General features: G+C 26.8%; 1 protein-coding gene across 1 annotated transcript; it reads right to left on the reverse strand.

Moving 5' to 3' along the window:
- Positions 1–641: 641 nt before the first annotated feature.
- On the reverse strand, positions 642–12,733 carry LOC120084464 (receptor-like protein 13). Its single transcript, XM_039040245.1, has 7 exons — positions 12,325–12,733; positions 12,076–12,231; positions 5,418–5,483; positions 5,132–5,290; positions 4,954–5,031; positions 4,103–4,168; positions 642–2,758 (listed from the first exon to the last, which is right to left on the reverse strand). Exons 1-7 carry the CDS (start codon positions 12,725–12,727, stop codon positions 642–644), a joined length of 3,045 nt encoding a protein of 1,014 aa, XP_038896173.1. The 5' UTR covers positions 12,728–12,733.
- Between the last annotated feature and the right edge of the window lie 357 nt (positions 12,734–13,090).

The raw sequence follows: 13,090 nt of genomic DNA on the forward strand, positions 1-13,090 counted from the left end.
ATTGTTGTTTGATTATTGATAGTGGTTGTCAATGATGTCGATTTTTATTTGATTATTGTCTGGTTACTATCTGATAGTGATAGCCAATTATATTAATTGTTATTTGATTGTCGTCTAATTACTATTTGTTAATAATTATTAATATTACTGTTATTTGATTCTTGTCTGGTTACTTTCTTTCTTTGTGTACCATACAAAAAATCAACGATTTGTGTTCAAAGTCAAGATTGCAGATTGCCATGAAAGGGAAACAAAATGGACTAAAACTAGTGTAGAAATTCAACCTTTTTGAAGGCATTCCACGATTTTTAGGCTTCAATCAATCTCTTCTTGGTTTCTGCTTGGGATTGTAATTCTAGAGAGATGGCTTTGGTCAGGTTCCAAGAACATGGGGAGTCCGATGAAGAAGAACATGTTTCATTGTCATATCATAACATTACTAAAACTAATAATGATTTTGATCAAAATCAAAGTAAAAGAAAACAAGTAACTCCATTATTGTACTTCTTTGCATCTAATTTATCATCTTAGTAAAAGAAAACAAGTAACTTCATTATTGCATCAAAGAGGACATCTATAATTCCATCACGCTAATCAACTACCAAGAAAAAGTTTCCAAGTTTGACTCAGGAAGATACATTTTAGGTACACTTGCAAAAATAATAATAGCAAGATTCAATAAAATAAAACCATCTCTGACGCCATTGTGGGTTTATGTACAAAATCGCTACAAAACCCAACAGTATTATGATATAGGAGGCCGCAAAGCTCCAACAAAATGCTTCTAAATCAATGAATACTCCATTTTCTTCTTCCAACGGTTCAAATTGGTTGTCTATCGGGGGAAAATGGCTTATTGAACATTTATGTTCAATATATGGTCCACAAAGATAAGGATTACCATAAAAACTACTCTCAGGATATGTGAAGTGTGGTGATGTTGGGATCATACCTGATAGATTATTGTATGACACGTTGAAGATAGAAAGAAAGTCGAGCATAGCAAGTTCAAAAGGAATATTTCCACTCAATAAGTTATTGGAAAGATCCAAGCTCTCCAATTGTTTAAGATTTGAGAATACTTTTGGTATTGGTCCTACCAACTTATTGTAAGAGAAATTTATGGCATGAATCTGTACGAAGTCCCCAATTTGTCGTGGAATAACACCTGTTAGCTGATTACTTGATAAATCAAGTCCAAACATATAGTTTAAACCATTCGCTTTGTAACTCTCAGACCTATGTTTTGTAGTAAACTGCACTTGCACTTGTATTATTGGTGGACGTGTTAAACATTGTCCGTCGTATCGGGGGGGCCTACAATTTTCAATAGTTCCATCTTCAATGAAATAAATAATGGCCTCAAAAGCACTAAAATTTAGAGCTTTTATATCTCCAAATGTTATATTATTGAAGCATGAAGGTATTAATCCATTGAGTTTATTGTTGGAAAGATCCATAATACTTATTTGTCTCATTTGACATAATTGTGTTGGAATTGGACCTTCTAACTGATTCCCTTTCAACAGAAGAACCCGCAAGCTTCTAAATTTATTGAGCCATTTAAGAATATGTCCAGAAAAGTTGTTGTAGCTGAGATCAATAATTTTTAAACTTGAGCTGGTTTCGGACAATAATACCTGTGGAATAGCTTCGAAGAACCCATTATTTTGCATGTATAAGTAAACCAATGATGAAGAATTAAAGCAAGTGGAGGGCACTTCACCAACTAGTTGATTTTGAGAGACATCCAACATTTTAAGTTTAAAAAGGGAGCAAATTTGTATTGGAAGTTCACCTGCAAAACGATTTCTTGACATTAGGAGATATTGAAGTAACGTTAAACTACCGATCCAACTAGGAATTTTGCCCGATATCGTATTTTTTGATATGTCCAATACAATCAACTGTGTTTTTTTTTTCCATTCATCCTCAATGCTTCCACTAAAGTTGTTGTTTGCTAGAACCAAGATTGCTAGTGAAGGCATGTTGTTGGACATAAAAATTTTCACTTCTCCAGAAAATTTGTTGTTTGATACATCCAACGAACTTAGCATATTCATTTGTTTCATAGATGGAGGAAGATTGCCTTCAAAATTATTTCTTGAAATATTGAAGTTCTCAACTTGTGGAAGAAGGAGACCCAAGTGGGTTGGCAACTGACCACTGAAATGATTACTTGAAATTTCCAAAAACCTCAAACTATGGTTCCAAGTGGAGATTTGAAGTGGTCCACTAAGTGAGTTGTTACTCAAATCCAAGTGCTCCAACACATAGTTATTCTGTAACAACCAGAAAGGAAAATGTCCAAGTAAGCGATTATGAGCAAGATCAAGGTATTTCAACTTATGTTGTGAGAGTAAGAAACTTGGGATTTTTGATGTAGTTTGGTCATTGAGGTTACAACTAGGCAGTGACAGAATTTCCAACTGAAATGTAGGCTTCCATTCAGGTACTTCTTCAGTTTCCACTTGAATGTTTCCTATATTACTTCTTCCTGATAGCTTCAAATACCAAAGCTTGGAGTGGTTAGCTAAGGAGGAGAATGAGAAAGTGCCTTCAAAGTGATTTTCATGAAAAGATAAGTACTCCATTGATGTGAGTTTGGAAATGGTGGTTGGAATTTTTCCACTGAATTGATTGTATGAGATATCAACTACCTTAAGTCTAGTGAAGTTTCCAACACATTCTGAAAATTTTCCTCTGATTTGATTATTTCTAAGATTCAACTCAACTAAACTGTTTGTTTCACAAAATCCTGCATAAAAAATATAATGAAGATCAATAGATGAAGAGAATTGTTAGACAATTAGTATATTTTAGTTAATATTTTGTTTATTTGTTAATTTAGATTCATTAATGTTTAATTAATATTTTGGACTTAATTTGTTAATTGTCTTATTTCCTTGTAAGGTTATAAATAGTCACTTTTGAGTGGTAATGCAAAGCTTTTGGAATATCATTTTAAACTACTTTTTTTTTTTTAACGATCGTTTGGTTTAAGATTTTACGGCCCAGGAATTAATGATGTTTTGGGAATAATAAGCTTGGGAATAAGATTGTTAGGAATCAAGAATAACTATATTCGAATGTGCGTAAGAATGTTATAAGGATTTTATGAAAATAATTTATTTTGTATTTAATTTATAAAATTAATTATGAAAACTCTATAAAATTTTAATAGATTAATGGATAAAACAATGAATTCAATTCAAAGTTTTGAGAAATATTAATTATTTAACAATAAAAAAAATAATTTACTTAAATTATTAAATACAAGTATTTTTTTAAAATAAATATGAATATATATGTATATATATAAACTAATTTATTAGACTAAAATAAACATTAAGTATATATTAAGTTGTTTTAATATATATATATATATAATTATTTATTTATTAAATTNTCATATACCATAATTTAAAATTTAATATAATTTTATAAAATATAAATTTAATAATAATTTAAATAATATATAAAATAAAAGAATAAAGAAGTGTATTAAAAAAAAAAAGGAAAAGGAGTAGGCATGAAGAAAATTCACTTCTTTGGGTGGGTATCATTCATGGATACAATGGATGTATGAAAATAATTTATTCTCCGCCTAAAACTATAAAACATGTACCAAACAAGGGGATGTTTATCTGATACTCATTTTCACCCTTATTCTCATCTTAATTTCCTCTATCCAAATACCCGTAAGTTGGCTTGGTGTAATCATGGGTATAATGAATGGACTTCCCTTATTTGGTCTAATACCTTCACTTGCTTCATCATATTTGTTATTATTTCTTTTCATTTTTGTAAGATGGAATTTACTTTTTATTCTTCATATACTTTCAAATGTCCAATTCTATATTTATTTAAAATATTATTTTATTTTGATTTTACATTTTATATACTATGTAGAATCACCACTAAATTTAAGAGCGAAATCTAATATAAAATAATAATCTAATTGATAAACAGTTCTTTTAATACAGATACTACCTTATTATAGAAGTATTGTTTGTGGGTTTTCAAAGCAATAATGTAAAAATAAAAACATGGAAACAAGAGTTGGAATCCTCCCATTCTCAATTATTATAAAAGTAATTACCTTGTATTGGTAGTGAGCTATTGAATTTATTATATGATAGATCCAACACTCTTAAGTTCTTCAAATCTAGTTCACAAGAAACAAAAGTATAAACAACATTAGTTCTAGTTTGATTCTATATATATCTTGAAATTTACAAGTTTTGAGAATATTTTTTTTGTCTTTGAATGTTCTCTGCGAAGATTGTATTATATAGATGATTTTGGACCAAAAGCATAATCGATGTTTGATGAATTATAAAGACAATCAAACTAAACAAGAGATAAGACTTGAGCCAAAATAGCACTTAAGGATCTAAATGGGTTTGAGAATGGGAGAGAAACCCAAATGCCATGTTTGATCTCAACCTAGACTAGCCTCATACCATATGGGGGCATGCCCTCCTCGACTAGGCCAAGGTTAGCTCATGAAACAGTACGGCATGTCCAATGCATTCTCCGAACGCAATGACCCATAGGTTGGCTTGGTTTGATCTCAAAACCCTAGTTTGGAAGTTTCAGGTTAAACAACTCCTATAAATACATCATTATGAGTAAATAAGTTCTCACTCTCAAATCCTAAGACTTTTACACCTTTCTACTCTTTGACTTAAGTATCAAAGTGTGTGTGACAGAACAAAACACTAGTGTGAAAATCTCACTTTCTATCGCAGGTCACATTCTTCCTCCACGTTATCACGTGAAGATCAAACTCTTTTTCCTATCCAGATTTCGACATCAATAGATTGCATTAGACAATTTAAGTTAAAGAATTCATTTATCTTTGAAATTCTTGAAATTCCAATCACTTATTGTAAAATAAATAAAAGCATACATGTATAATATATGGCTTAACCAATAGAATTTATTTACCTTTTAAGGGTATTACTCCACCATAATAGTTGTGGCCGGAAAGATCTAAGATTTCTAAACTTCTTAATTTTGCAATATCTGGACAATCAAATGCTCAAATAATTAATTAAAAGAAAAATATAGGGGCTAAAGATCTTCCCATTTATAGGGATTTTTTTAAAACATGGCAAATACCAACCTTTTGTAGGAATAATTCCTCCTAGATCATCATTATGAAGAAGATTCAAAATCCTTAATGATTTAAGGCCTCTCAATGATGAAAAAATACTATCGTTGAGATTATTTTGTCCAAGATTTAGAATCTCCAAGTTTTTCAAACTTGAAAAACCATCCACTCCTGTACAACAACTTAATTACTCAAATAATGCTTATGTCAACTCCAAAAAAGTTCAAATTTTAATTTATCATTTAACTTCAAGATTAATAAATGAAGATTAAGTTGTTTGAAGTATCAAATAAATTACCTTGCATTTGTAGTGTGCCATTCAATGCATTTTCACTTAGATCTAATTCTCTCAAGTTTTCCAAACCTAAGCATCACATCATATATAATATCATTAAAAAAAAAAAAACCTTGGTTAGAACCTTGGTCTGTGTATTATACGAAATTTTAGTTGGTAAGATTTTAGGATTGGGGGAATTATATATATATATATTATATATATATATATATATATATATATATATATTATATATATATATATATATATATATATATTATTTAATCTTTTGAGCATTGATTTTTTAATCATTCAAAGTATGTTTGATTTAACTTTTCATGTTTTTATTTTTAAATAATAATATGTAATTTAAAAAAATTGAAATGTTTGACAATCACTCAAAATAAATCTTGAAATACTTTTTAAGTGTATTTTATATAGTTTTTATCAAAAGATTTTAAATAAAAATAACATTTTCGAAAAACATTTTTTTTCTCTAGTCAATCCAAAGAGACTCTTAATTTCACTATTTTAATGGGTTAGTTGCATAAATAGAATTCAAGTCTAAAATAATAGAATATGTAGTACAAGGATAAAATAATTACTATATAGATCAAAAAATGATAAAAGACTAAAAAACTCATGCCTAGCCACTATTTTGCTCGTTTCTTTCACTGATAACATTACTGATAAGATGTTATCAATGTTCTCTATCACCGACAACGTATTATCAGTGGTAGCTTCTATCACCGATAACGTGCTATCAGGTAGCTTCTATCATCGATAACGTGCTATCAGGTAACTTCTATCATCGATAACATGCTATTAGTATCAGCTTCTATCACTGGTAACATACTATCAGTAGTAGCTTCTATCACTGGTAACATGCTATCAGTAGTAGCTTCTATCAATCATAGCCATTGAACACCTTTTTGCCCCTTTCTTGTCATTCCCAAACATTTATAAGTCCCTTTTCTTTTCGATGATAGCTAGTGATAACTTCTAGGCATTCCACTTACATTTTAGTTTGAGATTCAACTTTATTAATTAAATTCACTAAGTTGGCTATCAATGATAGATTTCTATAAGTGGCTATTAACTATGAAAATATAATCAAAGGTTAAGCTATCAATGATAGAGAATATTAATGTTTAGTGATAGGCTTTCATTTGCTATTTATATTTATTATTTGTTATAATATTCAAACTTGATGATTGGCTTGTTGGTGTTAAATCACTCATGAATTGAGTACTTTCAAGTCTTAGGCATGAAACTCAGCCTCATTATTCTTGTGAAAAAAATGGGAAGAAGAAAAAATTCTGAAAAAAATGGGAAGAAGAAAAAATTCAAATAGAGAAAAGAAAAATATCATATTCAAAGTTTAACATTTTTTTTTTTTTTTGAAGAACATCAAAGTTAGTTGTTAAGTTTGACTATGTAACGACTTAGTCTATTTAATTTGTAAACAAACTTCATCATTAATCAGTTTATCAATTTACATGTATAAGTAATTTGTTTAATAATAATAATAATTTTCTTAATTGAGACTAAATAATTACAAATCGTAAATCACAAAAATGAAATTGATATTAATACTTATTAAAGTTTCAAGATTAAATTGTTGCAAATTTGAAAATGCATGGATTAAATCGCTATGAATTATGGCTTAATGGTTTAATGGTTACTTTTATGAAACTTCATAAATTAAAAGTGGTTTTCAACCAAAAAAATGATATTAAAATTTAGTTGAAACATTTTTTAAAATAATTTAGTTTCTTAAAAACAATTAAATACATAAAACTGTTCAGATTTTCCAAAGTTTAACTATCTATGTAAAGTAAAAATAAATAAATAAAGGGAAAAAATGTCATTTTGATAAATAAATTTTGGATATAGTTTTCATTTGATCCTTTTAACTTTGAAAATATTACACTTTTAGTCTTTAAATTTTGGATTTGATTTCAATTTAGTCCCTATGTTTCAAAACGTAAAAACTTTATCCGTGAGATTTGAACTTTGTTTCAATTTAATCCTTATGTTTGTAGATTTACACTTTAACCTTGATTCAATAACTACTCACTTTCTTTCTTTGGTAGATTTACACCTTTAATCTAAAATAATTTTGAAGTGAAATTTCAAAATTAATTTTCTCCCTGATGAAAAAAATAGTAAAACTTAAGTAATTTTATACTTAAAGTTTTTTTTTAAAAAATAACTAATAGACATTAACATGAAAATTTTGCTAAAAACCAAAGATTGAAAGTGAGTATTGAGTGAAAAATCAAGATTAAAAGTGTAAATCTTAAAAACAAAAACTGAAATATCAAGGAAAACATATGTAATATTTTGAAATCTAGGGACTAAATAAAATCAAATTCAAAATATAAGAATTAAAAAGGTAACATTTTGAATTTTTTTATTTTTTATTTTTTTTGCAAAGGTATTGTAATTAAAGTGTAGGGTGAGGAAAATCAAACCATTAACCTTGAGGTCAATAGTATAAATAATATATCAATTGAGGTACGTTCTTATCGACAACATTTTGAAATTTAGAGGTCAAACAAAACCTATACAGAAAAATCTAAGGAACGAAGATATATCTTTCCCTCCCATAAAAGTACTGGTCGTTTAATGTCATAAAAAATATAATAATTCTTATGTTGGTTTCCCAAAATATTCATATAAATCAAAACTAATTTATTTATATAAATCCGTATCTCACTTTAAATATGTTCGCTTTCCCACAAAAAGAGTTATAGTTGAAAAATAAAATGAAACCAATTTATATTTATATTCATTGAGGATGGAGAAGGATATTACATATATATTTTTATATGATATCTATGTAAAATAAGGTTGTTTTCATTAATAGGGAAAAACCCTTTCTCAAAATAATAAGAAGAAGATAAATTATTTTTTTTATTCTCTAAGTTTGGAAGAATAGATGCATTTGATCATTGAGTTTTTAAACATATCTTTTTAACTCCTCAAGTGTTGTTTGGACCCCAACTTTAAATGGAGTGAGTAGGCTACTATAGTCCACTCCATATTTAGGACTCAAATTATAATAGTTGGTATTTTCAATTACAATAACCTATAAATAAAACAACTACAATATTACTATTTCAAATCTCTTTTTGTTACAGTATTTAATATTTCTTACCCATCAACTCTCATCCTCGTTAACTCAAACTAAAATAATCTCCACACCAAACACAAACTATTATATGCATACTATTATAACTCAGACTAAAATAGTTTGCACTCTAAATACAAGCTGATATGGTTAGACTGTTATAGCTCATAAACTATAATAACCACGAACTAAAACTAATTCAACAGGACAAATGCCCTTAAAGTTTTTTAGAATAGATGCATTTGGTACCTGATTTTCAAAATGTACCTTTTTAGTCCCAAATTTTAAGAATAGCTTTAAAAGTTCAATGAACTCTTTTTTAATTTTTCATGTAATTATGTAACATTTTGAATTATAAAATAAGTTTACAAATAATTTTAGAGAGAATAGGTAATTTTTTAAGAATTTCTTTACTAATTAAAAATAAAAACTAATGAAGGAACCTCTTAATCCTATTTTAAAAAAATTACATTTTGAAAATGTGGGGACCAGTACACCTATTCTTAAAACCTCGACAACTAAAAATGTATGTTTTGAAAACTCAAGGACCACATACAAATATTCTTTAAAATTCGAGGACTAAAAAGATAATTTTTCTAATTAATATATAAAAAAATTAAATTGAAGTACCAACATAAGCATAGATTACAATTGACAATATGTATTCTCAATCAGGGGTTAGAGATTTGATTTTTTTAAATATAAAGCACGTGTCTTCAACTATGAAATCAAAGGTTGGAATTGGTTTCTTGTGTAGGAATGATGTCTCTCAAATCATTATTTGGAAGCTTCAAAGTATTTAACGATATAGGTCCCCTCAATGATGAAAAGACACTATTGTTGAAATTATTATACCCAAGATTTAAAAACTCAAATCTTTTTAAACTCGATAATCCATCCATTCCTACCTAATAAATAAATAGATTTAGTGTATCAATTAATCAATTAAACTAATTAATTAATCATCATAAATTTTATATTAGAAACTTATAATCATATCCAATAAAAAAAATAAGTTAATTTGAATAAAGATAATTAGATTCACAAATTTAGTTCCAACATATTCTAATAATGAGATTAAATCTCACTTGCCCTTAATACAATTATAAGAAGCTACAATTAAAAAAACCACATACACAATACAATGATTAATGAAAATTGATTCTTTATATCACAAGAAATTCATGATATTTTGTTTTTGAATTTAGGTTGTTCAAGAATTACCTTGTAGGGTGCCATTCAAATTAAGTGTCACATATATCCAACACTCTCAACTTTTTAAAACATGTCTCAAAGGGAAAACAATTTTATGAGAAGTAGTTCTACACCATTACTAAAAGTGAGTCCACATATAACTCTTTTAATTACACTAATTATCAATTAAGCTTATAGACACTCCTTAGACTTCCAAATTTCTTCATTTGTTATCGACTTTTTACCATTAATTTAAAAATCTAAGAGAAATTTTGAAAACTAAAAAAAGTATGACCTCATTTAATAACCATTTTGTTTTTGTTTTTTTTTTTTAAAAAAAAGTAAGCCTATAGACACTACTTTCATTTCCAAATTTCTTCATTTATTATCTACTTTTTACCAATGGTTTAAAAAACCAAGCCAAATTTTGAAAGCTAAAAAAATAGCTTTTAAGAAGTTTTTGGAATTTGGAATTTGGCTAAGAATTCAACTATTTTACTTAAGAAATTCCAATTCAACTATTTTACTTAAGAGAGATGCAAACTATTGCAAGAAATAAGGAGAAAATAAGCTTAATTTTCAAAAAAAAAAAAAACAAACCCAAAAAGGTTACCAAACAGGGCTTTAAATACCTTGCATTTGTAGCATGTCATTCAATGCTTTGCCACCTACATGTAATTCTCTCAAGTTTTCTAAACCTATCTTTGATAAGAGCACAAAGTCAACGGTAAAGAATACTTAACACATTAAACTATATTGAGTCATTTGGTTTAAAGTTTTATAAATTTCTAGAACAAATGATGTTTGGGAATAAGATTGCCATAAATAGAAGATTGATGTGTTTAATTATATATGATAATGTTATCGGAATTTTGAAGCTAATAAATTATGGTTGTATTTATTTTATGAAAGTAATCCTAGTAACCTCATATAATCTTAAAAGAATAATTAATTAGTATTTAAAGAATCATTTTAATTGGATAATTAATTACAAGTACTATTAAAAAATGAATACTTATACTAGATTAAAATAGCTAATACTAAAATTAATTTTTTTTTTACTTGAAACTAACTAATCAGTATTTTTAATAAATATCCTTAATTACATTAATTTAGTATATTTTGTCAATAAAAATTAATTTAAATAATTATATCGTTATTTATTTATTATAATTATTTAATTTTAGTTAACTAATTTTCAGTATTATTGATTATAACGTTTTTGCATCAATTATTTAATTAAATAACATAAAAGAATTATATTGTAATAAGAAATATGCAACAATTAATGTTAATAACGAAAGTTAATAAAAAATATTATAAAAATATTTTAAAATAAACATTATATTTTAATAATATAGAATCTGATTAAAATCAATCCCAATAAATAGTTGTTTGGTTATAAAAAAATAATAAATAATCAATTATAAGTAGGAAAATTGTTTTGAGAGAAAAAAACTATTGAAAATATTTTCAAATATAGTAAAATGTCACCGTCTATTAGTGATAGACATTGATAAATATCTATTAGTGTTTATCGGTGATAGATAATAATAGTTTATCAAAATCGATTGGTGTCTATTATTGCTAGACAATGCATTTTACTATATTTATAAATATTTTGGTTCATTTTACTGTATTGAAAATAACCCTTATAATTATTGAAAAATGAATTTTTATACTAACTTAATTTAACTAATCCTAGTTTTAATGAAATATATTTAGGATATTGTTAGCTAATTAATTAATAATTTATGAAAATAAGTAATTATATTCTTTAATAAACTTTTATTTGTAAAATTGAATTAAGGAAATATTTTAATAGATTATTATTGATTTATTGAAACAAATAATTATATTAATTTTCTTATATTAAAGTTAATTAATTAATTAATTATACTCAAAATAAGAAACAAGAAAAAGGGGACCAGAGAAAATCCATAATTTTTGAAGAAAAATAAAATCCTCTTGAAAAGAAAAGAGAATGTTTAAGAATAATTTATTCCCAAGCAAAATGTTAAAAACTGTGTAAAAAACAAGAGTTTAATATATTTGTATCAATTTTCAAAAAAAAAAAATATATATATATATATATATCCTCCCCCAAAATGACTCCTGCGTGTTATAAGTTAAGGGTTTGATTTGGTATATTATTTGAAATGTGTGGAGAAAGTTTTGAAGTGATGGTCAGATATTATTATTATTATATAATTTTTGTAGTTTAAATGTGTGGGGTGAGTAGATTTACGATGTCAATTAACTATTAATATGAATGTCAAAATCTTTTGATTCATAGATATATCGACAATTGATGAATATGTGAAATAAATCAGAAGTGAAGCAACAACTAACCAAGTAAAGTGATAGACCCTTCCAAGCTATTTCTATTAAGCATCAACTTCTTCAACGATGTAAGTCCACTCAAAGATGAAAGAACTTTATTTCCAAAATGATTTCTAGAAAGATTTAAGGTCTCTAATTTGTTGAAGCTTGAAAATTTGTTGAATCCTATGGAAGGAGGAAAATATAATTTAGTTAATTAAGAATAAAACCATATATATAAGATCAGGTAAATTTACTCGACCACAATAAATGGCATACCTTGTTTTTTAGTAAAATCAATGAATCCATTATAAGTTAAGTCGAGAGTTTTCAATTTTTTAAAATTTTGAAATAGTGAAACATTGAGCAAATAATAAATTTGATTCATCGAATAATATCTATCCAACAACTTGGAGAGGAAGAGATCCACCACATGGGTGCCAAAAGTGTCACATTGAACTCTATCCCAATTGCAACAATTAGTTCCAATCCATGAAGAAAATGGATTATCCTCGGAGATTTGAGAGGAACTATAGGATAAAAACATGGACTTGATATGTAACAGACCCATTCTTTCTTCCTCGACACACCCATTAGATACCTGTAAATCACCCACAACAATCATTATTATTAACAATAATGTTAGTGATAACCATTTGATCACCCTAAACTTCAACTCCATTATGGACAACAAATGATACCAAACCACGAGGTTTTTTGCTTTATGCTAAAATTTCAAATCACCCTGCCTTCCTATTTATAGACAATATTTTAAATTATCACTACATATTTACACCTAATATAGAGAAACCTATTTAATTCAAAATAATTAAAGATGACAATAAAAAAAGGAAAATGAAAGACTCTGCGATTAGTATAATTATGTTGACGATGTCAAATAAAAATTTCTTCAAAACACTTAAAATATGACATATAAAATTCATTTTGTCTTGGAAACCCTATATATGTATATTTTTAGAAAAATGATGCGTCGTCACCAGCAAGATAGTTACACATTTTGTAAGTCAAAAGATAAATATATATT

The sequence above is a fragment of the Benincasa hispida genome, chromosome 9 (assembly GCF_009727055.1).
Source record: "Benincasa hispida cultivar B227 chromosome 9, ASM972705v1, whole genome shotgun sequence".
NCBI classification, from domain to species: domain Eukaryota; kingdom Viridiplantae; phylum Streptophyta; class Magnoliopsida; order Cucurbitales; family Cucurbitaceae; genus Benincasa; species Benincasa hispida.

Bases quoted from the DNA above. Each gene is read 5' to 3' on its own strand.
- LOC120084464 (XM_039040245.1), bottom strand. From the start codon at position 12,727: ATGGAGTTGAAGTTTAGGGTGATCAAATGGTTATCACTAACATTATTG. The intron at 5,291-5,417 runs GTAATTTATTTG...GTTGTTGTACAG, and splicing joins TGGCACACTACAAATGCAAG to GAGTGGATGGTTTTTCAAGT. The intron at 4,169-4,953 runs GTAAATAAATTC...CTTGTGAACTAG, and splicing joins TGGAGTAATACCCTTAAAAG to ATTTGAAGAACTTAAGAGTG.